The sequence below is a fragment of the Motacilla alba genome, chromosome 1A, assembly GCF_015832195.1.
Source record: "Motacilla alba alba isolate MOTALB_02 chromosome 1A, Motacilla_alba_V1.0_pri, whole genome shotgun sequence".
Lineage (NCBI taxonomy): Eukaryota > Metazoa > Chordata > Aves > Passeriformes > Motacillidae > Motacilla > Motacilla alba.
In genome coordinates this window covers 43,299,492-43,326,200 of record NC_052031.1, presented here as the reverse complement: position 1 = coordinate 43,326,200, position 26,709 = coordinate 43,299,492, and the positions used below count along the sequence as shown (strand labels likewise).

The 26,709-nt window shown below is 37.4% G+C and overlaps 1 protein-coding gene across 3 annotated transcripts in view; it reads left to right on the top strand.

Annotated features, from left to right (window-relative positions):
- EEA1 (early endosome antigen 1) overlaps positions 1–26,468 on the top strand; it is a 63,161-nt gene extending 36,693 nt beyond the window's left edge. For 2 of the 3 annotated variants that reach the window (XM_038155580.1, XM_038155582.1), the window contains 18 exons: positions 785–934; positions 1,939–2,058; positions 2,304–2,507; positions 3,173–3,373; positions 3,578–3,691; positions 4,914–5,069; positions 6,823–6,962; positions 7,519–7,849; positions 9,291–9,392; positions 10,465–10,659; positions 11,889–12,071; positions 17,938–18,123; positions 18,559–18,690; positions 20,480–20,665; positions 20,972–21,210; positions 22,660–22,780; positions 23,128–23,226; positions 24,270–26,468. In XM_038155580.1, the coding sequence (XP_038011508.1) occupies positions 785–934; positions 1,939–2,058; positions 2,304–2,507; positions 3,173–3,373; positions 3,578–3,691; positions 4,914–5,069; positions 6,823–6,962; positions 7,519–7,849; positions 9,291–9,392; positions 10,465–10,659; positions 11,889–12,071; positions 17,938–18,123; positions 18,559–18,690; positions 20,480–20,665; positions 20,972–21,210; positions 22,660–22,780; positions 23,128–23,226; positions 24,270–24,392 (2,982 nt within the window). In that variant the 3' untranslated portion in view covers positions 24,393–26,468. The remainder of the gene's footprint in view (positions 1–784; positions 935–1,938; positions 2,059–2,303; positions 2,508–3,172; positions 3,374–3,577; positions 3,692–4,913; positions 5,070–6,822; positions 6,963–7,518; positions 7,850–9,290; positions 9,393–10,464; positions 10,660–11,888; positions 12,072–17,937; positions 18,124–18,558; positions 18,691–20,479; positions 20,666–20,971; positions 21,211–22,659; positions 22,781–23,127; positions 23,227–24,269) is intronic. The other variant, XM_038155581.1, reaches the window with a different exon arrangement.
- The last annotated feature ends 241 nt before the right edge of the window (positions 26,469–26,709 follow it).

Here is a 26,709-nt window from a genome sequence, read left to right as displayed (position 1 = left end):
GTAGGCAGGAGGCAGCCCAGGACCTATAGTGGAAGTTTCACATAGAGTAAGCTGATTTCATGAAAAGAGCTTTTTAGAACAGTGAATTGTAAAAGGCCATCCTTGCACTTTGAAGATGGTGCAGTACTGCTTTTGATGACTGATAAAATCATGAAGCAGGTTTGTGTCCAGCTGGAAGAGCACATCCACCTACTTACTCTTTGCTGCTGGAAAGTGCTGGACTATAAGCCACCAAAGTTGCCATGTACCCTACACTGACTGTTCATTTAGCTCTTCTCTGCAGAGAATGAATGCCATTGATGTTGCTAGCTCAAGCTAAAAAATTACACTCTTACTATTCTAGCAGAACAGTGTATTGTGGGAGGGAGTGGAGCAGGTAAAGGCAGGGTGCTTCAGCCACTGGATTTACAGGAGTCAGCTGGTGAACTGGATAAGCCGAGATGGCTCAAAGCATTGTTATTTTACACGATAGTCCTTATGCTTTTGAAGGATCACTCTTTTTCTGTTAAATCTCTGTAACTTGTTTTGAAGGGCTCCTGTAGATAAATGAGGATGTTTCTGGGTCCTTCCAACCTACTTTTTTGAATGTCTCTTCTTGCCTGTGCCGTTGTTTTTTAACATGATTTGTGTTTCTGAGGTGTATGAGGTAACATACATGATTTCAGGAGGTCATGGACTTGTTTTGGTCTGGGTTATGAAAACTTTGCATAAATATTGCATGAAATGAGTCTGTATCACTGTTGGCTAAGGAATGACTGAAAAAATGGGTGACTCTTTCTTGCAGTTGCACAGTAAACTCCTAGAAACAGAGCGCCAGTTAGGGGAAGCGCATGGGCGGCTCAAGGAGCAGAGGCAGCTGTCCAGTGAGAAACTGATGGACAGAGAGCAGCAGGTGGCTGACCTACAGTTAAAACTTTCTCGTGCTGAAGAGCAGGTAGGGGTTTTTATGCAGATTCTATAGTTTGTTCTGGTGATATGTCTGTACACACACTTGTGGTGATATTGCAGTTTATAAAGTTTGTTTTCATGGGAATTTCTTTTGACTAATACTGTCAGGGACTTACAGTAAAATTATCAAAATGCACTTAGATGCTGCTTGTCTCTACAGATGTATGTGTGTTTGTGGTGCTTAACAAATGAACAAAAGTTGTGCATTTTGCACTTATGAGCTTTGTCTAAGGATCTTGTGGAAAAATAACTTAGGTGCACATAGGCCCATATGGGTAGTTTTGTATGTAGATACTTTTTTAACATAAAGCCCTACATGAAGAAAAAGTAAACATGGTACAGCAGGTCATTGATAGTTAATAATCAGTGTGGGTTGGATGGGCAGAAAACACTTGTTTTATTAATTTTTATTTGTTTTAATGAATATCTTGTATATGTTGCTGATTTTCTACTGGCTGTAGGGGGATTGGCCAAATATCTGAGTGGTATGTTGTCAAAGCTTTAAACTTTTCTGTAGCTAATTTGCAAAGCATTGACTAGTATAGAAGTGGAGAGACTGCTAAACTGAAGTTGCTACTAAAATAATGACTGACAGTTGCTACTGAAATTGCCAAAAAAGTAATAATAATGTTGTTCTACAGGTATCTTTATTATCAGTCATGTTACATCTTAACAACTATTGCAAAAAACATACTAAAAATTTCTTATGTTTTAGATTATTTGAGAGCTAAATTACATGCGTCTGATAATTCTTTATAGTTCTTGCTAGTGATTTAGAATCTCACCGATTAATTGTAATGAACACTTAGATTAGATTTTGATCTAGCATTACAGATTTTAGTTTTTATACAAGTTATTAAGTATCCATATTTTCACTAAAATCTTTTATAGTTAGAGTGAACATTGAGTACAATTGACATACTCAATGGTGCTTTTTTTCCACTTATCAGTCTGGTTTGTTTGGTATTTGGTTTTGGGGGTTTTTTTCAGCTAAAGGAAAAAGCAGCAAATTCCACAGAATTGCAACATCAATTAGAAAAGGCAAAGCAGCAGCACCAGGAGCAGCAGACGCTTCAGCAAAATACAACAGCAAAACTACGAGAAGCCCAGGTAATGTAGTTATGTATCCTCATGTGAAAGTGGGTTTCATTATGCTAAATACTTCTTCTTTCTAAAAGTGACTTGCAGGAATTATATTAGTTTCAATTAGTTTCAAGAAATTAACTTATAAATCTGGAATAGAATATTAGGAAAGTGTTTGATAAATTTATCCAATATTTTATGCTTTAAAATATTTTATATTTTATCCAACTTTTAAGGTCCTTATCCTTAAACTCTACTATCTTCTTGTCTAGAATGATCTGGAGCAAGTACTACGACAAATTGGAGATAAGGACCAAAAAATTCAAAATCTTGAGGCTTTGCTTCAAAAAAGTAAGGACAATATCTCTCTGCTAGAAAAGGAAAGAGAGGACTTATATGCAAAAATTCAAGCTGGTGAAGGAGAAACTGCGGTTCTCAACCAGCTACAAGAGAAAAACCATGCATTACAAATACAGGTAAGAACGTCAAGATCTGGTTCTTTTCATTCATTCTCATTTTGGAATCTTGTTTCCTTTTTTTTTTTCCTATCTCATCAGATATGACACTAATCTTTTCTATACTATTCCATTTCTTTAAATTGCTTTAAAGATCTTATTGTACATTTCACACGACTTGTGCTTTGGTGACTTCCATGCTATCAGCATGGGGAATTCCTAGATATTTCATTTGTACATATGGTAGTAATATGTACTTAAAAATAGTTATACACATAGCTTTATATATGTATTTGTATAAGTGTATGGTTGTAAAAAACTATAAATATAGTTATAACTATATGTAAAGAAATATAATATATACATTTGTTTCACTCATTTTAGAAAGAGACTTGATTCCTGCTTTCAACACCAGAATTCAGTTTAGCCTGCATCTGTTGTCTCCTTCGTATTTTGTTTTTTTTACATTAAGGTCAAATTGACAATTCCCTTTTGCTTCTATTTTCAGCTGGTAACCTATTTAAACTCTGGTGTTGTGAACAATATAGCTTTACTGTAATGGTTCAGGAAAAGAAATGTGATAGCACTGAGTCTCCAGAGCCATAATAAGACACACTAAAATTAAGTTTTTACTTCCTTGGACATGCTGTTCCAGCCTTCTCATGTTGTTTTCTTTTCCACTGCAGGTAACTCAGCTGACAGAAAAGCTGAAAAATCAGTCAGAAAGTCATAAACAAGCCCAGGAGAATTTGCATGAACAAGTGCAGGAACAAAAGGCACACCTAAGAGCTGCTCAAGATCGTGTGCTTTCCCTGGAAACAAACATCACTGAACTAACCAGTCAGTTAAATGAAAGTAAAGAGAAAGTGTCACAACTTGATGTGCAGGTAATGGATCTTTGTATTTTATGGTGATGAAAAATTCCGGTTGTGATTTCCCATTTGGGAAAAGGTGCATTTTTCTACAAGGAGATACATACACAAGCACATGAATACTGCTGATTTTATTATTAAATTTACTGATGGTCATCAACAATTTAGAATGAACTATAGTAAAACAGATGTTTTAGTGAAGTACAATTTATGTTTCAGGTAAAAGCAAAGACTGAATTGCTACTTTCAGCAGAAGCATCAAAAGCTGCTCAGAGAGCAGATCTACAGAACCATCTGGACACTGCCCAGAATGCACTACAAGATAAACAACAGGTATTAAGTGACATATAAATTTTCTGTGTTACCTAAAAGCTGCTTAAAACCCTATGAATAGTCTGTTTACAAACTCAATGAACATAAGAATAAGCATTGAGAAATGATAATTTAGGTTATTTTAACCATGGTACGCATTCAATTCCTTTTGCTTCTCTGGAGCAGATATATTTCACAGTACAGAGAATTTACTTGGGAGTCCACTCCTTGCTGTAGGGTTATTCTTCAGAATTTAAGCTTTCCTTAGGTATTCTGGAGGTATTATTCAATTTCTGTGTATATGCTATGAAGAAAAGATTGTAGAATGCACTCAGTAGAAGCAAAAACTCCTAACTCTTTCTGCTGACTCAGATAAATTTCCTACCAGCTGCTGGTATTCAGAATAATAATTCTCTGTGGGCCAGCTGAGATGAAAAATCAAAAGGCTGGTGATAAAATTACATGTTTTTAATGTGTTTTAATCCAAGTGAAGCATTTTACTGTCTGTTGAATCAAATATTTGCGTAGTTAAAATCAGTGCTGCTGTGGTCTTCGTGGAAACATCCAGCAGATGTTAATATAGCACCATTTTGTAGCATGGGAACGTAATCAGTCCTGTAAACAGGAGACAACTTTTTGCACACATTAAATAATTAATTAATAACTAAATACATCAGCTTGGTTGGAGAACAGTGAACTTTGATGTAGCTGTCATTATAGTGGTTAATAGGTGAATGTGTTCGTGTCTCTTGCAAAATTTATTTGTCTTGTGTTGAACAAAATGTTTTGAGATCATCTCTGGTATGTGGGGAACTGAGCATTTCCATATTATTGGCTTTCCTCTTTGACGGTTGATTTCATGACAAAGAAAGACATGAAAAATTTTATCTCGGTTTTTAATGTCATTTTCTAGTTACTGCTGTACTAACTTGAGGATCTAGTACCTTTATTACCTACAATTCCTCTTCCATTTACAACTTCAAACACCTTTGTTAACATTTAGCTTAGAGCCTGTAAGATTTGAGAGAATATTGAGGCTTTAAAATAATTTTTTTCAGCGAAACAGAGGGAATTTGTGCATGTGTTTGTGTTTCTCCTTTCAATATTCTACCCTCAGAATAAAAAAAACCCCATTATTTTCCTTTTTAATTTGAACACATTGGATCAATTAAAGCATATATGACATTAGTAATTTTTGAAGTTATTTAAAAAGTAACAACCTCTGTATTTTTGTTTCACCCAGGAGTTAAATAAGGTCAGCGCTCAGTTGGATCAGGTTACAGCTAAGCTGAATGACAAGCAGGAATACTGTACTCAGCTGGAAGCCAATCTTAAAGAGTACAAAGAAAAATGCCTTTCTTTAGAACAGAAAACTGAAGAACTAGAGGCACAGCTTAAGGTTTGTATTGAACACAGTATCTGGACCTATAGAAACTGATCTCTGCTGTTAGGCAGCATGTGGTAAAGCTGTGCTCAAATTAGGGGAAAGGATTATATCAATATCACTATTGTGGGTTTTCTTTCTCACCAATGTTTCCTGATTCACCATTTAATCCTGTTCTCTTCTTCCATGCTAGTGTATCATATTAAGAAGATAGGCCTAATACACTGCCACTGTTGTGTCATTTTCCTGTGTGTGTGCTTCTACCAACCTTTCTGCTAGCTGGAAATTGTTATGTGAGGGTCCGAAAATCAGAGTTTTCAACTTGAACTTTCACACTTCACAAGTAGCAGCAGAGAATATGTGTTACATTGGCTAGCCTTGCTTAACACTGCCTGTCTGGTTTAATTTATTTCTGAAGCCTTTCAGTCAGCTTTTTAGCAAGATTTATTTATCACTCTTTCATCTCTTAACTTGATCTGGAGTTTTGCATTCCATTTCTGAAATCGGTTTTTATTTTAAAGTCCACATAATTCTGGCAGAAGGTTTGCAGAACTTTTTGGTCTTTTGAAATACTAGTATTTTCAGTTAAGGATATGGATTAGTCCTAGTGCTTGAGAGCTTTAAAATTTAGGCTTTGACCTTTGTTCACTATTTCAAAAAAATTCTTGGTAGTCAAAATTCATAACACACAAAAGCATATGATTCAGGGATCATGGGAGCAAGGCAGAACTGGTTTTGCAGTGTTGTCTGTCTGTTCTGAGGGAGGTAAGTAGTCTTTTAGCTCAAGACTGAGTTGGATGTTTTTCCTAGCTTTTGTGCTCTATAGAAGAGAATGAAGATTGTTTTCCCTGTATGAAGTTTTAAATTCAATGCTATTAAAAATTAAAGCTGTCATGCATTTCATTATCAGCATAATTATTTTGTTCTTCCATCTCATCTTTTGGACATTGGGTTTTTGTCTTGCCTACTTTGATTTGTGTTTTTAGTTTCCATTCTTTTGCTGAAGTTTCACAAGAAGCCAATGGACACAAATGCTTGGGAGAAATACAGAGTGTGCTTGTGTATGATTTTATGAGGTTCCTGGTAGCTGAAGTGTGAAACTGAGCAGAGTTGTTGATGCTGTCAACAGGAATGCAATTCTATGTAAAGTCTTGGCATCATCACCATTCTTTGAGATTATTCCAGTTGAATATGTGGCATTTTAAAAAATAGAAAAAAAATAGAAAACAAAAAGAGCCCTCAGGAAATTTTTGGGAGAAACTTGGCCACTTTGTTTTGTGGTCTCTGTGTGAAAGCAGAAGTGCCTGTAAAACAGTCAGTATCTTGAAGAGTCTGAACAGTGCCCATTTGCTGAAGGCTCCTGTGTTCTTTATATTCCATGTGAGTGAAAAAGTAGCTTTAGAAAAAAAGAGAAAAAAAGCCTCTTCCAGGCAAGCATAGAATTTTTTCACCATTTTAGTTTGTGTCTTTGCTTCTGCTGTAAAGATTTTTGTCTATTACTTTACAATAAAATGCCTGCTTGGCCTTTTATTTAGTGATGCTTTTAGAATGTTTTACCACAATAGTTCAGTTCTGGGGGAGCAGGTGATTAGCAGGAACTAAATGGTGAAAGATAAATTGCAAAGTAATGAAACAGATGATATGTGAGAGTTGTGACTGCTTTCTGCAGTTAATGATACTCACAGACCAGATGACTTTGCTTTTTATTGCTATTTTTATTTTGTTGGTTATTTTCTGATGGCTCTATCTTTTTATTTTTCTCTCTCAGAAACTTGAAGGTGACGTTCTTGATGCTAGAGCAAGCAAAGACCAAGCTCTTCAGGAGTTACAGCAACAGCAACATCAGAACAAAGAATTAGACCTCCGGACAGCAGAACTGAGTAAACAACTTGAAGCAGCAAGAGAAGCGTATGCATTTCCTGTGTTATAGTACTTTTCAAACTCAGACATAAAACTGGGGCAGTTTGGACTAGAGTTGAAATTTTCTGCTTCTCTCCTGTGATTTCATAAAGTCATAAATAAGTGCTGTGTCCCCTCTGCTGTGAGAACTGTGTTGTATCCCACCTGTTGTCTTTTACTCCATCTGCCATGTTGTCTCACAGGAATCACTGACTGCTGTGATTCACTACACTTCTTCATTTTATTCACTGTGCTTGTTGTCAGCTAAATGTCTAAACAGTTAGATGTAGTGAGGTCCATCTTTAAATATCTATAGCTCTGTAACCTTTTTCAAATACAAATTTGCAATTTATGCATAAGCAGCAAAGGGATAGTTTCTGTTCATTAGTTGAGGATGAAAGAGCCTAAACTAGAGCCTAAACTAGAAAACTAGTTTCTGAAATTGCTGTTTTGTCTTAACTGGAGAGATGTAATGGCCATGGATGAAAGTAGAGACATTTAAGGATATGAAAGAACCTGTGAAAAAGAACTTCAAAAAGTGTGTTTTATCCTTCTGTATTTGCAGGATGTCTAATGCTCAACTGGATTTGCAGAAGAAATCTGAGGCCCTTGACCAAGCAAACCAACAAATTGCAAAGCAGGAGGCAGAAAAGGCCAGTCTCAAACAAAACCTTGAGAAATCAAATCAAGATACAACTAAACAGCTCAAGGAACTTGATTGTAAAATGCAAGCAGCCACATCTGATCTGCAACAAGTGAAGTTAGAGAAGGACACTCTATTAAAGGACCTTGCAGATACCAAAGATAAGCTCTCAAAAAGCTCTGAATCCTTCAAAAAAAGAAAGGAGGAATTAGAAAAAGAAATTAAAAAAGGAAAAGCAGCTATGGCAGAAATGGTTAGTAGATTGTTTAGTTAGGCGTTAAGTTTGGTGTATATACATTCTGATAAAATGACATTGCTTTCTGTTTGAAAACAGTGTACGTATGATGAAAATGCATGAATATTTAGTATTGTAAAGAAAACCAAATTGTGATTTTTAGTAATTCATACATGTTTCCCACCTTAAATTTTTGCCTAGATATTTACAGTAGTAAACATCAGTCATATCACATAACAGGATGCTTTCTTCTTGCTGCATGCCTTTAACATAATGAAGAAACTAAATGGAGATGACAAGTGGTGAAACAGTTTGATGGCAAATGTTCTCCTTTTAAAAAATAGATCCAACTGTATTATAACAACACAAAGTTTTAGAACCTTTGCTAAAATGCTGTTGTATTGAAGAAGTTATTTTTCTGAGGCCATTTTAATTCCCTTTCTGAAGTCTTTGTGTATAGAACTTCCTGTGCATTTGTCTAGACATGCTGGAAAACTGCATACTGCAGGCAGAGAGAGTAACATCATCTGTCCTTTGGGGAATGCCTAGCTTAAGGAATTATTGGAGTACTAGAACTATTTGAATTTCAGAAAGGTCTTACAAGTGACAGTATAACAAATACTTGACCACCAGAGCAACCTATTATGGTAAAATTACCAGGGTTAAGATACACCTTTTTCTTAGCTCTTCTGCCTTGGTGATATGAATGGGCACTATATGAATACAGTTGTTCTGACACCCTTGTCTCAGATGTGGCAAGGGGTGTCTTTCTCATACTCTTCTCATCTTACTTGTCACCATTTTCCAAAAATCATTCAGAGCTGCTTTTATTCTGATCTAAAAAAAAAATCTTCTCCTACATTTTTCTCTTACTCATTCACCTTTTGAAGAAAAGCTCTTTTGTTTGCTTTTCTTAGTTACCGCTGTTTAAAGATATGTTTCTCCTAAAAACTTGAAGGATTTCCTCCCCAGTTTAGACTTAAAGGTAGTAGTCCAGATTCTGCTTCTAGTTTTGTAGTCTTTTGGAGGCTCTCCATTGTCTGAAATATGTAGTATTTGGACTTAAAAAATGGTTGCATATGCATGGCGGTCTGCAAATCTACTTGCTTGTGAGTTTTAGAACATGAGGGAATTTTAGATCCTGAGTGAGACCAATGAGCATAATGCTTCATCAAGAAGGAGAAGGGGTGCCAACCAGAGCTTCAGCAGGGAGACTATCCCTAATCAGAAAAACTCAGGCACCTGGCTGAGTTTATTAGTACAGGGCATCTAATGTGTGGCTTAGATTTGCCACTTAAAGTTTTGAGAGGTTTTGAGCTGAAAGTGTCTGCAGTTGAGAAGGTAAGATTTTCCATTGAAAATGAAAGCAGTATTTTTAATGATTTGGAACTCCTGTGAAAATGCTCTGTACACGGTCTCAGAAGCTAACAGGAATATTTCCTTGTCCTATGTTTTTTAGGAAAAATCTTGCCAAGAATTAAAACACCAACTTCAGATACAAACAGAGTCTGTAACTAAAGAGAGGAATGAATTGAAAAACTCACTGGAGAAAAAGGAAGGGGTGAGTTGTCCACTTAGTTTCAAAAATCTAAAAACCAATAATAATAAATGTTTAAAAGATTGATTTTCCGTCTCACCTGCTGGGACTGATGAGGGATAAAGATGTTTCAATTCTCAAATTGTAAACTATCTTTGGCACTGAAATAAGGTGATACTAAAACTTTCCTAGAGGGTAATGTGGATCTTTAAGATATAGGTTTTAGTCATAGTTTTCTGTGCTCCACATACGGTAGCAGGGGATTTTAGCCCTTCAGATTTTTTTCATTAGTGAAACGGTTATGTGGTATTACTGTGTCCTCTTTTTTTTTTTTTTTTTTTGGTATTTCCATACAATAAAAGTTGTTATTTCATATCTTTAGGTCTATTTTATTCTCAGGCTTATTCAGTATGTTCTTAGTGTATTTGGCAGAACATTTTCAGATATCCTTCAAGGATTGACTTGCTTTTTCAAACTTGCGTAAGTCGCTTGTGACTACCTGAGGACCAAATGTACTTCTTTTTCAAAGATGGGCATTCAGAGCATGCCGTGCAGCTGCCAGCCTGAAGGACACATCTGCTTTCATGGATTTCTTTACCCAAGGCATCTTCTGTTCCCTAAAGGAATCAGAAAAGATTTGATCAATGCACATGGTTTGATAGACTGTGATGGACACTTACTGTCTGAAAGAGGATTAGGGGTGTGCAGGTGTGATGGTAATTGGGCTGTGACTATTGCTGTTACTTCCCTGGCTCCCCACTTGTTCAGCTGAAGTGTTGTGGTGCTCAGTGGAAAGTGCAGAAGGATGAGCTTGGTTTATGCTGCAGTTGGCAGCAGGAGAGCCCAAACCACTGCTGGTGTGAGAAGACTTGCCTGATCTTAATTTAGAATGGATAAAGAAGACTGCTGTTGATCTCTGGGTAGCAAGTTTGGAATAACAGATTATTTTAATGTGTTATGGTAGTTCTTAAAATCTGCTTGCCAGTGTTCAACCACATAGCTATGAGACAGCAGTGGCACTGTGGGATGGTCTGGTTCTGAGAAAAAGTGATTTAAATTTAAATTATATACAGTTACTTAATATTTTTGAATATAGATTTCTAAGCAGTTGTCTATAGACCTTGATTCAGCAAGAGCACAAGTACTGGAAATCCAGGGTCTTCTGAAGGAAAAAGAAAAAAGCGAGCAACATCTCCAGGGAAAGCTGAGAGAGTTAAAGGAATCTTTTGAGCTGAAGAAAAAACATAGTGAAACACTGCAAGCTGAATTAAAAACTGCCCTTTTAGAAAAGGTAAGACTGTCCTTTCTTACTTTTATAAGAAAATGAATGTAAATTCCTCTGATAAATATTGAAGCTTTTATGTCAATAACTTTGTGATAAACTCTGTTTGCTGTAGTCCTGTTGGAAGTGATAAGGTCAGGATGTGGAAGTGAGGTCTTCAGACGCTGTTGGAGATAAAAACAACAACATCAACAGCAATAATGAAAAGAGCCAGTGCTGAAATATGAATTCCATAGGAATTGAGTTTAAATAAAGGGAAAAAATAACCTAGATTGAATGTGGGTTTTTTGCTTCAGAAGCAAAGTAAGAGCTGCTATTTTCTTATAATGCAGTAGAATTTCATAAGAGTATTTTTAGACAATCTCTGCAGTGCTTTAAAATGTCCATGGCAATTTTGAACCGAGTCTTCTTACATTATACCAAAATTATCTGAGTGACAGTATAAAACTCATAAACCATAATGGGAAGAGTTCAAACGTCTTACAACATTAGGGAATGTTGTGCTGTGTGCCATGCACTGTTAAATGTGGCTCCAGCTTTGGCTGCCCAATGCTACACATTCATATTTGTGCTTTAGGCAGCCTATGGAAACACTAAGTCTTGGTGTTGTGGTTTAACCCAGCCATCAGCTCAGCACCACAGAGCTGCTGGTGCTTGGGAAGACAAACACCATCACTCCAAACTCCCTCCCCTTTCTTCTTCTGCCAGCTCCATAAGCAGGGCATGATGTCCTATGGGATGGAATTTTCTTTTGGTCAGTGGGATCAGCTGTCCTGGCTGTGCCCTCTCCAAACTCTTGTGCACCTCCAGATTTCTTGCTCATAGGGTGGTGTGAGAAGCAGGAAAGGCCTTGGCTCTGTGTGAGTGCTGCTAAGCAGTAGCTAAAACATTCCTGTTACAACAACACTGTTCCCACCACAAATCCAAAACACAGCCCCCATACAAACTATTATGAATAAAATTCTACCTCAGCCAAAACCAGCACACTTGGAAACATTATTCCAATTTTTATTGTTTAGTCTTAATGTGTTTCACTTTGTCTTTTGTAGTGAATTAAATTTCGTTGGTAAATTAGTTATAAAATGTTACTGTAAAATCACAAATATCAAGTTACTGAACTGTTATTCTATAAGAAGAACAAAATTCTCTTCTTGCAGTAGTAATACATTTTATTGAAATGCTTAAGCTAACTTTACTGTCCGTAACTTTAACTAAAACTTTCTATGCTTATGTTTCAGGCAGAGCTGGAGAATAAACTACAACAGCAGTCTATTTTGTCAGCACAGGAGCTTAAAGCAGAGAAGGGCAAGCTAGCAGACTTACAGATGGCCCATGATAAACATAAAGAAAACATGGAGAAATTGCAGCTGGATCTTTATGGGAAAGAGTCTGAGCTGCTGGCAACTAGGCAAGACCTTAAGGTACTTGCAGTCATTTTAATGTTATATGTGACTTAGCAGGTGTTAATATCCATTTTGAAGATCAAGAAACAATGAAAGAACTGTATAAGTGAAAAAAATCTCTTCTGCTATATATAGAATTTAGTGCTGTTTAATCCCTCCCCTGGAGACAAAAGAAATTCTGAAACTAATTTAAAGACAAACAGATTTGCCAGTTTACCTGAAATACCCTTGCATTTCTGCAGCAGCAAAGTGAAAGGTGATTTGGTTTCATATTCATTAGAATTATTTTTTAATGTTGCTTTTTCTTGTTATATACTGTAGCTTTCAACTAATTTAAATAGCATAGCTAATTAGGGCAAGGTCTGCCAGTGTGTATTTGCTATCTTCCAGATGATTTAACTAGAATATTCCTGACTGATGGTAGATGTTAAGAGTTGTCAAATTTATAGAAACAGTAGGCTTATGGACCTACCTGGAATACAAGGACTAATACAATTTAGTCCTTGAAGGTTTTGCTGTTCCTAAACTGAAGTTACCTAGTTTTGTATTAGTGTGCAGTGCTGTCAAAGAGTTATTGCTGAGAGTTGAGCCAGTCAGCAAAGGTGTTTTTGGCCCTTTTTTCTGGCCTTCTGCTTCGTGTCAGTACTAAGCCAATGCTTCACTTAGTCCAAGGACATCCTGTGCCACAGAGACTGAATGCCAGGTTCAGGTTATTTTAAGAAACAGAGAAATACCTCCTTTACATTAAGGCCACTGCAGTTTTATTAGACTTACTCCTCTGTAGTGATAAATTACCTGCCATGTTTCCCTGCAGCTTATTGAAGCTTTACCTTCAGTGCACCATGGTTGAATTGCTGTGTTAAATTGTGGAGAACTTCTGCATGATTAACAAGCAGTGGTGGTTTAAGCATATTCTTTCTTTCAGTTTGTTACTATTGCACATATACATCTCTAAGTTTATTTCCTGCAATGCATTTAAATCACCTTTTGGTAATGGAGTGGCCTGTAGAAGCATTGGATGTGTTCAGTAACTTGGGATTTTTTTGGTATAGTTTTCATTAAAGTATCACTTGTTGCAAAATAGCTGTGAATAAGTATTGTTATTAAAGCTGTTTGATGACCTCTAGTTCTGGCAAGTATAAAATAGGACAGTAAGCGTCTCACATGTATTTAGGCCCGATGGGGATGGTAGCAAGAGAGAGGGAGAGCTCTGTGCTAAAAGGTAAAATAAGGTGATGGGAATGGGAAAACAAGATTTTTAAGGTGAGCAATCAGGTAACTTGATTAATGATGTTTCTGTGGAGCCTAGAGAGCCTGAAGAAGATTTGGGTTCTGAAGTACTGAAGTGGTGTACCAATTTGGAGGCTGTTTGCTTGATTTAAAAATTTTGTAAAAAACATATATTGATTAGGATTAGTGAGGTCTGATTGATGCCACCTTTTTTCTTTGTTATTATTATTTTTTTTTTCTGGAAGAGGGAAAAGGTGGGGAGCTGAACTTTAATCATGGCTGTGCTACCTCAGTACAACATTAAACTAAAGAAGCAGCGATAACTTGTCTTAGAAGACCACAAAAGAAAAAAGCACATTTAGACAGTCTCAGAGTGACAATGTTAGTCTTGAGAGATGAATATCAAAATGCCACTGAATAACTTTATAGTAGAATTTCACAGATGTCTGCATGATATTTTTGCCTTGGTCAAGTTACTTTTTAAAAGTAGCTCTTTTGAGCCAGAGCTGTGTGTTTTGTGTGAAGTTTGGAACCAAAGCTGATGGGCAGACTGAGCTTTAGATTGGCCTTAATCTTCTTAGTGGTAGAAGTTTCTAAAACTTGTCCGTGTGTAGAGTCAGCTTGGGTGTCTTTCAGCGCAGGATTTTTAGCAGAGATAGGAACTCCCTGCAGAGCCGTGTCGAGTCAGCACTCTCAGGAGCCCAGCATTGTCCAGAAGAGGCACGGACCACGCCGTGGCCTCCCGGCAACGCTAGATTTAAATGGAAAGCCGAGCCCTGCAGGCGGGGTGCGGCGGCATGCGGGTGGCGCGGCGATGGGCGGTGGGAGGCTGCGGGTGGCGAGCGGAGGGCGCTCTGCTGCGGGCAGCGCACGGGGCTGGGCCGGGCACAGAGCGCCATCTGCCGGCGCGTGTCGGGAAGGGCGCTGCGGGGCGATGGCTGGGCTGCGGCTGCGGGCCGGGGGAGCCTCGCGGCGGGACGGGCGCTGCGGGGCGGGTCTGCGGCCGCGCTCCTGCATCCCCAGCGGAGCCCCGAGCCATGCAGCCGTGGCCAGGTCAAACCGTGCAGCTCTGAGTCCCGCAGAGGAAACTGGACAAGTGTTGTGTTATGGATGTAATTGCCAATTTAATTTATCAATAATTTTCGGGAGCCGAATTATGATATAAAACAAAGTACAAAATTTATTTCGCGCAAATTGACAGAATTTCGGTAAGCCACGGATCGGACAGAGTCTAGCCCGGGAATAGACCCTGGGTGACGCGCTGAGCAACCCCAAGCACTGGCAGTTTCTTCCACGCAGGTCTTTTATCCTATTTTTCTTGCCGCGGGCTAGGAAGTCCATTGTCCTTTTCATAACCAAACAAGTTCCAAAGGTTTCTCCGGTCCAGTAGAATGGTATCTGATGGAAGGTGGTCCTGTCCTCTATGTCTTCGGGAATAATTCATCGGCTTCTGGTCTTGTGCTAGACAGGACTAAGCTTAACAATACACAGTCACATCCCGGGAGAGATATCCCTGTTATCACCCTGAATTCCGATACTCAGCTCTTACTGGAAATCTCTTTTACAAACCGAGAGGTTTCCCAGAACTGTTTTAAAATTCTAAACAGTGTGTTCTCCCCCCCTCCAGTCGGGAGTATTCAGGTGTGCTTCTGATGGCGTAATTCCCTGTGTGGTTGCAATCTTGAAATCAAGGGTCCCTGTTGGGTTTCACATGTAAATGGAGTCTATTGGTATGGTATGTGTTGGTATTTTACTGCAGACTGACTTTTCTTGGGTTTTTCCCTGAGAACATGTCCAGACGTAACTCTCCGTGTAACCCTTTTTACTTTAATATCTATCTACTTTATTATTTTATATTATTCTGAATCTATTTCTCTATTCTAATAAATATGAATTTTGACATTCATTCATAACAGTTGTAAAAAAAAACCAAAAAAAACCAAAACCAACCAAACAAAAAACCCCAAACAAACAAATTAAAAACCACCCCCAAACCAGAAGTGGGAATGTAGTTATAATTTTATGATACTGTTTGCTGCAAATTTACTTTGGGTTAAAAATGTCTCTAACAATAACTTTCACACATGCTTTTGTCTTTGTGACTGGAAGAACAAGTAGGGTAGGATTTGAGTGTTTGTTAAAGCCGTAGTTTTTAATAAAAAAAAGGATATATATCATTAAAAAAGAATACCACTAAATAATTTCTGTATATACACACACATGTTTGTACAAGTATCTGTGTGTGTGTATATTCACACTTTTTTGTGTGTGTGAAAAAGGTATTTTTTATATAGAAGAGTTAATAAAAATGTACCAACTGTTATTTTTGCCTCGATTTTGACTTAGTGCGAAAATACTTTCTGTGAATCTGATCTCCTGAGCTCTGCCAAATATTCTTGAGTTTTGGCATTTGTGCTTTTTGTAGTCAGTCCTGGTTTCTTCTGTGTTTTCAAAAGAATGTTTCTTTGTCTCCAATGTTGGCATTGCTGTCAGCATATATTCAGGGAATGTTCTGGAACAAAATTCGTACTTGCCAGACCTCAGTTGTGTAAGTCAGGAGCCTAAGTTGCATACAGTCAGTCTAACTCTTTTTCTTATGGAATGAAGAGAGATCAGGTTAGCATGTAATTTAATGAATAATTTAATGTTGATCCTGGTGGACTGGGATCAGGGAGCACACAGACTCAAATGCTTGTTTGTGCACTTCATGTAGGTCGAACGAATCTAGATCTACCACCCTGCTAGGACCAGTTGTGGGGCTGGTGCTATGATTTGCACTGGCACAGCCCAAGCTGTAATGAATCAAACTGTAATTTAAAAATATTTTTATTTATTTAAACTTTGTACCAATCAGTGTAGCACTTCTCTTTATTTACACAAATAAGTACTGGTTGACCTCTTTTGTTCAGTACCTGTTCCTTGTCTCAGCCTTGGTGTAGACACAATGAGATAATCTGTACAGTGCAGAGACTTTGAGGTGTGGGTTGAGAGAGAAGTACCCACTGTGTGGGTGTCACTGTCCACTTCATCAAATTTCATCATCTAGAAACAAAATTGAATGAAAATGGTGGCTTTACTATGTTTCTTTCTAAAATGTCAGAGACTGTTGAAGATGTTATGTAATGATGCTAGACTTCCTATCCTCCCTCAGTGTTAGGAAAATATGGTATTCCACTGCACACAGTGGAACAGAGTGAGATAATTCTGCTTTCTGAAATACCCACCCTACTGAAAACTTGAAACTCTAAAAGCATCTCATATTTTTTTACAAAAAATTCTGAATCAACATTTTTCAAAGTATTAAGTAGTAAACTCTAATATCTCAGAAAGCAAGTCAAGTAATTTGTCTGAAAATTAGTTTTAAAGCTGGTGTGAGCTTTTTAAGAGTCATGGGGATTCTTGAAAATGCTGTTGAATCAGCAGTGTTCCATCGCTGCTGTTTCAAATTAAATCTGACTCTACAAGCAATATACTTTAGATATTACAAAGGAGGGTCATGAGGCATCAGAAATGAATTAGCTTTTAAATCAATATGGGAGTGACTAAAGCATATGCATAATTGAATGAAGTGAAAATTCTGCTTATAGTTCCTCTTAACCACTAACCTTCAACAAGAGGTTTGATTAATAATTAAGTAAGAACTTCAAAAAGAATTGAATTTGTCTTGAAAGAATTTAAATCGTTACTGTTGCACTGAAGGCAATGAACTTACTAGTAATAATAAATCTCAGCTCGCCCTCTGTATCGTAGCATCAAAAGTTTACATAAAATACCAATATTTTGGGGAAGTGGAGGATGAGTTTGTTTAGTTGGTTTTTTCCTTGTTGGTTTCAAGTGGAACTAGTCTTTATCTAAGCTAGAAGATTTAAAAAAACCTTCAGAATATTAACTCAAAAAGACCCCCCAAAGTTAGACTTTGTTGTGGGCAAACAGAATGAGCTTGGCTTTGGGTGCAGGCTTTGTGTTGTTTCTTGGGATTTTGTGACCTGTTTCAGAGAGATAAATCAAAGTTCTTTTTCTAGCTAATGGTGAGAATTAGAAGCAAATAAAGTATCATCTCTGGATTTTGAACAGAAGTTTAAACGTATTGTTTACAATGCTTATGCAGCAGAAACTGTGAAACATTTTATCCTGATATTAACATTTTTATCTTATACATTTCATTTCAGAATTTTTAAAAACTTTACAATTTTCCTCACACTGACTTAATAAAGTCATTGGTGAAAAATAGCACTGAATGATTTTTGAAATCTTCAGAGTATAGCTTTGCTGCTTCTTAAGTAACAGCTGTCTAGAATTATAGAACAGTTGATTTGCCTAGATAATAAAATTAATTTCTGTGAGCAAATTCAAGGGTATTCTCTTTTTGTCAGTTACCTGTTGTTCTTTGCCCTTCTGCTTGTTATCACCTTTTGTCTGTGTAATGATGCAGGCTGAAATATGTACAGCAAGTTTTTGTTCCTGGATATTATGCTGGCATAGTTTCTTTTTACTCAGGGAAACCTTGTAAACTAGAAGTTTCTGTAATTATGCTCTGTTGACATTTGAAGCTAAATTTTGCACAGTTTTTCTACTTGGAAAATGTTTAAGTGGCTGTTTAGTATCTGAAACTTTTATACTGATGGATAACTTGCAGAACTCTCTTTGTAATTAGTCCACAGAAGAAAAACTTGCTCTAGCTCAAGAAGAATTAGTTTCCAGCAGGAATCGAATTGCTAGCAATAATCAACAGATTCAGGAGCTGAAGAAAGCTAAATCTGCACTGGAGCAAGATGCAGCAAAGAAAGAACAGCAGCTGGGTGAGAAGACGAAAATGCTACAAGATCTTCAGAACGACAGGGTAAATGCCTCTGCCTTTTGTAATCTCCACACAGGAGATTTCACATCCACCCCCTGCAGGCACCCTTTATTATTTACTATTATGTCCCTAATTTGAGAGCATAACACTTGTTGTAGTGTGTAGCAATAACAGTTTTACTGAACCTCTGGTGAAAAGACTTAAAAAAGAGACAATTGTACTGAATTTGGTTCAGAATATGCTTTCATTTTTTCTAGATAGGTTTGTGTCTAGACAGGTGGGAAAACATTAGTTTTAAATCTAAAATTGCAGTCATGCTGCTAATTGCATTACAATCTGTGGATATGGCAGTTGTTTCCCCATAGTTGCAAAGTCACCAAGTAGTTTTTGGGCCCTGGATGTTTTTTGATTGGTTGGGTTTTTTATTTTGTGAACTTGGAAAAGGTAACTTTCTTAGCATTTCTATTTCTCTTCAAGATTTTGAAAGAAAAGGATTTGGCTAATGAAAAATGTAAAACGGCAGAGCTCCAGGAAATAAGGAATAAACTTGAAAAAGAAAGTGCCAAGCTGGGTGAAGAACTTAGAGCCTGCAAGCAAGAATTTGAGAAGGTACATTGAGTCAAACTTATGTCTTCATGTATTTGGTTATCTGATGAGAAGTGTGTGCCTACTCAGTAGATGTTATCTGGAATGGCTTTGCAAAGATGGTTACTGTAAATATTGGTAGTACAGGTAAGGGAACCAAAGCTCAGATTTTATTGAGCTCCCTCAGCAATGTCATCTTGGTTGGTGATGATTCTTGAGCCCCAGGGCCTCGTGAGCCAGGTGGGCTGCATAAATTTCTTAGCTTCAGGATGGGTTGTATCTCCTGGCTTTTCTTCAGTTCCAGTGTAAATTCACTCTGCATACCCCTGCTTGACTATTCTGAAATGAGAAGCTGTCCAAAAGAATCACAGTGGTGAAGTTTTTCACATATTCTAGGCACATCTGGGACTTCTCAAGGATGCGTGGTAGAGTTGACACTCTCTTACTGTTGTTTCTTAAAATGTCTTAAAAAGTCACAGTTGGGGAAGCCTCATAAAAGGCAAATGTCAGGAGCTTCATAATAGACAAACTCTCTTCCAAAATGATAACAATCAGTTGAGCTCTCTAAAGGGTAAAGGTTGGGAGGCTTTAATGAAATAATTTTTAGTCTTCAGTGAAACTAACTGTTTTTTGCCACGCTCTGCACATTCTGTTTTTTTAGTCTCTATGAAAACTAACATTCCTAAAAAGCTGCAGTTTGTGTTTTCCATAATGTATTGTTAGCAGTTATATTTGCATCTGTTAAGCACACTTTGTTTAAATTGTTGCACAAGTATAAATACAGGTACAATTCCCTATACACTAATAAAGAGAAAATAACATGATAACTTACAGCCTTCAGATGTTCTTTTGTTCTCTATTGTTTAGAAAACGGTCTGTAATTTTTAGGTGTAAGTCTGTACTTTGTTTCTCTCAAGCACTCTGTGCTTGAGGAAAGGTATTCTAATTCTTGTTGTTCCTAAAATCTCTATTCTAAAGAATTTATCAAGATATAAAAGGTGTGCACACCAATATCAGCTTAATAGTAATGTCTTCATTTTCCTATAAGCAATCAGACTGAAAGTCTCCTAAAGGATTAAATTCTGTTTCCCATCTCTTAGCAAGGAGTCGATGTATCTGTATCTGTAGGGCATCCTCTTGTTCTGAGGATATGTTCTTTTCACTGTCCTTGGTTTGGTTTTAAATCGTATTATGAATTTTGATTTATGGAAAATGGTCCACCCCTATTAGTCTGTTAGTACCTATATCCTTGGCTGTGTAAATTTAAGGAAAACTATTTCTATAAATTAAATGAACTATTCTACTTGAGTTCAATTACAGAATAACAAGTAAAGCCATTATTTACATCATCCCACTTGCTTAAAACAGAGTAATTTTTTATACACTGAAGACTAATAGAAACTAACTTTCTTCCATCGGCATTCAGTTTTACGTTGTCATTACAAAGTTTTTAACCTCTTTACTGCAAACAAAGAACAATGTGAAGTAAATTTTAGAGCAGTATCTAGAAAGTGACAATGGATGCATCTTTTCAAGGAGTGGTAGAAAACAATTCAACAGATCTTCCTCTCTACTTTAGTAGAAACATACATTAAAATTATTTTTAAAATTGAATGTTGATCATAATATAAGTTAAAAATCTTTGATCATGAAAATCACTGATACTTTGCTCTAGAAAGCCACCCTTTCTTCTAGTGATAAAACTAAAAATTATTGCTGTCCTCTCCTAGGAAAGAATTACAGTATTTTTGAATTTAAATCCATGTACACTTTCAGCATTGCTACTTTAACTTTGAACTCTGTATCCTAACAGGAGGTGACAAATCTCAAGGATGGACATCAGCTATTGATTCAACAGAAATTAGAACTGCAGGGCAAAATAGATAATGCAAATTCAACTTTGGAACAGGAGAAACTAAAAAATCAAGCTGTCAAAGATCAGCTGAAGAAGAGAGAAGAGGAGCTGAAGAAAGAATGTGCTGAAATTGAAGCCAAACTGGTTAGTATGTTAGAGAGAATGAGACTGCTGTTTTGTGAATGTGCCTTTGGATTTTTCCAGGGACAGAAAGGAGGCAATGGGTTGACTTTGGTTTCACTTTACATGAGCTTTTAAATGACAAGATCAAAAATCTTTGAGGCATTTAATGGTATAGGAAAATTCAGTGTGGTGACAGCTTTGTCTAGTAGAATATATTGATTAAAAGTAGTGATTCTGTTACAGTAAGATTCTTTGGCTCAATTAAATGTAGGGAATAGGAAAAGAATGCTTGGAAGCTTGTTTTTCATTTTTCCATTGTTTTTATAGCACACAGAGAAAAAAGACAAAGAAGAAGAAAAACGGAAACATGAGGAAAAAGAGACCAAGCTCACCATGCAGGTCACAGCCCTGAATGAAAACCTGGCTACCATGAAGAAAGAGTGGCAAAGCAGTCAAAGACGAGTGAGTGAGCTGGAGAAACAGACAGATGATTTACGTGGGGACAACGCTGTCCTGGAAGCAACAGTCCAGAATAACCAGGATGAGAGAAGAGCTTTGCTGGAGAGGTAAGTTGTGGTCATGACAATGAGGAAGTGTAGTTTGAGAAATTAAATTAACTGAGGGTGAAAACCTGTTTGAGTTGATTTGGGATTCTGTATTCATGCTTTATTTAAATCTGTATTTGTTCTTAGTGCCTGGGCTGTGGGTGCAGTTTCCAGAGCGCAGCCCTCTGTCATCCCTGCCAAAACACAGCAAGAGGTTTTGAGAGCCAATTGTGGTCTTTGTGATCGTTCTGTAGAAAACAGGGCAGGCTTATCAGAGTCTTTACTAATCACCAAAGCCACAGCTCTGTGCTTGCTCTTAAAGATTTATGTCCATCTGTAAGACCCTTCTAAATCCACTGGGCTTCTCTGAGATTTCAGGTGTATAGGCTGTGGCTTCTCATTTGTTGTGTCCACCTTGTGGGGCTTGGCAGAGAGAACTTCTCTTACCTGAGCTAACTGTCCTTCTCCATCACTCTGAGGCTCCCATGCCTTGGTTCAGTTTGAATCCATGCCCTAGTCATCCAGAAACTTGGAAGAGACCCCTTAAGTAACATAGAATTTGCATAGGAACTCCCAGGTGTGACCACTACTCTGTGTTAGGAGACTGAACATGTAATTGGATTTGATAGACTAAAGTTCACAAAGGAGGCATTTTCTTCTTCCTGAAAAGCTGCAGTCTTGTTTTCTCCTATCCTGCTGTTGTCTCTACAATATATTTTAGTCGAAGGTAAGCAGAGTGCTTTTCCTTCAGGCAGCAGGATGCCTTGCAAGGCAGCAGGAGCTACTTGAATGCAGTGATTTCCAGGGCAGAAGACACACCTGTGAGACAGGAAGCTTTCTTTGTCCTTATTTCCTGACACGTTTGGTGAAGGCAGAGGGGAAAACTTGTCGGTACTGTTAAGCTTGGCAGTTTGACTTTTGAGCAGTAAACCTTGGAAAAGGATGGGATCAATTGAAGTGATATTCTCTTTCTTTGGCAATCCCTTGTGTTACTGTGTTGAACTCATCCAGTAGCTGTTTACAGCTTGGCAGAAAAATACCCTTTGAAATTTGACTTTGAGCAGCTGAGTTTCAGCTGATGGGAGGTGGCCTTGATAGAAGAAGAAGGTTTCTTTTCTGCTCTGTTGCCTGACCTGATCTGCAGCAGCTGGTTTGTGAGAGTGTCCCGTTGCACAGGGACACTTTATCAGGGCTTGCTGTTGAGGGACTGCATTCAGCACTGTCCCTAGTTTGGGATGTAACTCCAGGTATTGATAAGCTGCAGATACTTAGGAGCAATGCCAGTATAATCTTTAACTGATTGTTACAACAGAATGTTTTCCTAGTTAAGGCATCCAGGAACTTTTCAGAGTAAGGATTTTTTGGCTGGATTTCATGCGGGTAAGTTCTCAGACTGACAACCATTCCAAAGGACACACAGTGTACATTGTCTTAAATGCTTTGAGCTGACTGTTTATTATTTTGCCTCAGGTGTATAAAAAGTGAGGGAGAAATTGAAAAGCTTCAGGCCAAACTTGTAGAAATGAAGAAAAAGCTGGACAATACAACTGCTGCAATGCAGGAACTTGGCCGAGAAAACCAGTCATTGCAGGTATAACTTGATTTGAAGCTATAAAACCTGTTGTTTCTCTGTTTGGGACCTCAGGAGAATTTCACATTTGTGTCAGTTTGGTGGTGGGTTGCCTTTCTAGAGAGAATTAAGGTGTTATGTTTGTGGTGTGTGAGGGTCATACTTCTGTCTGAGTGTTATTTAATCTGTTTATAGTTTTGAAGCTTGGAATGTTTCCTCTCTGAACAGCCATAAGCCCTGAGTATCGTGACAGAAATGGTGCTTTTATTTTGCAATAGGTAGTGCATGCTGTGGAAATAGGGGATATTAGAGGGAATTGACATGCATTTTTTTAAAAGCCTGATGCTTTTTTTGTATCTTCTGTATAGATCAAACACACACAAGCTCTCAACAGGAAGTGGGCAGAAGACAATGAGGTACAGAACTGTATGGCCTGTGGAAAAGGCTTTTCGGTGACAGTAAGAAGGGTAGGTGTGTTCTACTCTGTGACTATGGTGATTTTCTATTTTTATTGTTTTCAAACTCTTGGATTGGATACAGACTTCAGAAAATGGCATGAATAGTACTGTGATTCTCAAGACATCTCAGAATACAGTTACTGTTTGAAGTGCCTCAGCATATTAAAAATAATGGCTGTTGAGTTTGCTTTATTCGTGATTCTTTTTCCATTTTAACAGCATCAATTTATAAACAGTGTTAAAATGCTTTAATTCCCAAAGCAAGCAGGCAAAATTACACTGTTGTAAGCATATTTAGAGAAAATATATTTATAACCAATGTGAACTGGATTTATGGCTATGAAAGGAATGTAAATTGGTTGAAATTAGGTGTGTGTGAAAATATGAGGCATCACCATGATCTGGTGCTTTGTGACTATACATTTGTAAACATGGAACAGAAGAAACAACTGGATGTGTTTTAGGTCTGGAGTCAGACCTTGCTTGAAAAACTGCTGTGGTCAGCTAAGATGTTAGCATCAATTGGCAGGGTCTGCCATTCATCCAGAGATGAGCACCCCTCCAACAAGTGACTTGGCAACGAAGTAGATGAGGGATATTAGTGAGGTTCATTTTTACAGAGCTTCCTGATATAGTCTTAGGTGACTCCCCCTGGCCTGCACTATTTTGGTGATGTTCTTTGGGTGGTCTTTGAACAGAGGTTGCTGGATCCTTTGATTCAAGAATACTTCCCAGTGTGAAAGGAGGTAATTACATATTAGAAGAATGTATTTCATGTGACCAGAACAAGCTCAAGAGAACAAATTCAAGAGGAAGATGAACTTAACCATCTATTTTCTGAAATTGGCATATTCTGTTGACTTAGTGAAGCACTTCTGAATGTTTTACTCAAATACCCTTTAGAAAGGATTTACTCTGTGCTGTGTAACTGCCAATTAAAAATTAAGACTAATTTTTGAAATGTGAGAGTTGACTTGACATGACAGTTATCTCTATTAGTGATCACTGCTCTGCCACTGATGTTCAGCATATATGTTTCTTTTCTTTTGCAGCATCACTGTAGACAGTGTGGAAATATCTTTTGTGCTGAGTGCTCAGCAAAGAATGCCTTAACTCCTTCTTCGAAGAAGCCTGTCCGAGTCTGTGATACTTGCTTTAATGACTTGCAAGGATAACTGGCTATCGTGAGTGACAAAGAAATGTTACACTAAAATTTACTATTTCTGTTGATGCACTTCATTCAGCACTCAGACTACTATTCAGTTTGGACAATGATTGTAACACTTGGCAAAATCTAGTATATTTTAAAATGTTTATTGATACCAAGCAAAACTATTGTATTTTTTTGTGAGACACAGGCTCAGATCATTCATAGCTTACTGACATTCATCATGGAAAGAGCTTTTATGTCTAGATTAGAAATATCCAGTTATTTGTAAATAAAGTTTAAACAGAGGAGTAACAATGTATTTTTTTATCTTTTATTTTTTTGTTCAAGAGAAACAGCATTTATGTGATATTGAAGTTTATTCTTGTTTCCTTCAAAAAAAAGGAAGATGCAAAAACTTGTGAGGATTTTATGTATCAAATGTTGCTGTAACATAACTAATTGTTGCATTTGATTGCCTATCTGATGGTCTTTATAACCCCCTGCGATTTTGGGTTTTTTTTTATCTCTCTGTTTCTTGCATTTTTCTCTCTAAAGTTTGAACTCCACAATGAGGGTAATGGCTGGACTCAACTTCAACTCAGTTTTATTTGCCCTCTTGTAGTATCAGCACCCAAGTCCTTGTCTAATACAGCACTTGGGTGTTGGAATATCTTTACACATACTATATTGCATAGTTGGTGTGTGAGTGCATCTGTCTTTCTGAGAGAGTATGTGTGAACAAGTGATGAGACAAAGTTTATTTTGCATTGTAGCAATATTATATTACACATTACAATATTCCATCCCATAGTGGTTGATTTCACTTTAAAAAATTTGATTGACACATTTTAATATTGAAGAAACTCTTACATTATGTGGGTTTTAAAAAGCAAACTAGCAATGCTGGTAGAAGCCTGTAGCGAATCTCTGCCCCTGCCCATACCCTGGAAGCACTGAGAGAGATCATTGCTGTTCTAAGGGACATCCAGACCTTCCAAGCCAGGCATCCAACTCTCAAAAAAAGTATTTTTGAGACAGCTGTAGTTTTTCAGGCCTTTTCTTTTGTTCCTTCTCCTAGCTTTTGGTGGAAGAAGCTGAACTGTAACACCTAACAAACCTCACTTTTCCATTACTACATCTGACCCGCATTACTAGGGGCTCTGAAGTGTTATGGTAGTTATGTGATTTAGTCTGCTTAGAATGGAAAACTGGCTTTCTTATAAGCCACACAGCTCTAATGAAGAGGCCAATATATATGACTACAAATATTTATTCATTCTTTCTGTACCGGGAACAGAAGTTTCTTGTACAGTTCACGTAGGCTCCATACTTCTTTCTTGTTGTGATTTTGTTTGCACCTCTTCATTTTTGCTTGCCTGTCTCTAACTTTTCTTCCCTTTGTATCTGGTATTTCAAAACCCTTAAAATTATTTTTTCTAAGCAGGGGTTATGCCTTCCCATATTTAGGAATTTTTTGTCTTAAATATCCTAATAAATTCTCCACCCCTCAAATGCTTCAGTATCTTACCAATTTTTGCCAGCTGTTCAGAGAAAAAGTGTGTCCTGAATTCCTCTACTTCTTTTCTGAGGCAAGGAATCAAATTCTGTCACAATGATGGTAGCTTAGTCATCATTAGGAAGATTTGTTTGCTTTTATCTAGTTACAGCTCTATATGTGAATGAAGAAGTGTCTTCTTTATAAAAAATGTCTTGATTAACTGTCAAGTGAAGAAACTTCATCCATCTACTCCAAAAGTAGTGATTTATATGTTTCATATTCCCTTTTAACTTACCCAGCAAATTCTACATTTGCACTGTCAAGGAGTTTTCTAAAAATTCAGTTTTTATTTCCCAAAAGCCAGCTGAATGATGTGACTTGTTCTTGTCATTGTAAAGGGGTTTGGGTTACAACTGTGGTTCATACAAAACACTGACGTGCTTTTCTGGTTTGAACTTGAGTTGCTTGCTCAAAAAAAAAACCCAAACAAAACAACAACTGCTGCAACAATTCCATATGAACAGAGCCTCTGGACTCCCTGTTTCTCCTCATCAGTGTAACTGTTTGGCATAAGAATCTTTTGAATAGAAAACATGAACAGAATCTTGGCCTCTGGGATTTTTTTTGTTTACTGAGAGAAACCAGAAAATTTGCTTTAGAGTCTTTGTCTGACTTTAGAAATGTGGGAAAAGTAGAGACGTGACAGTTGTGCTCCAGCCTAGATGCATTCTGCCCTTTTGTGTAACACGCAAGAGCCTTGTGCTGTTCTTTGGGTGAAGGACAGCCACTCAGAACAGGAGGGATTTTGAGCAGGAAGGGAGAAACTTCCCACAGCTGCCTAAGA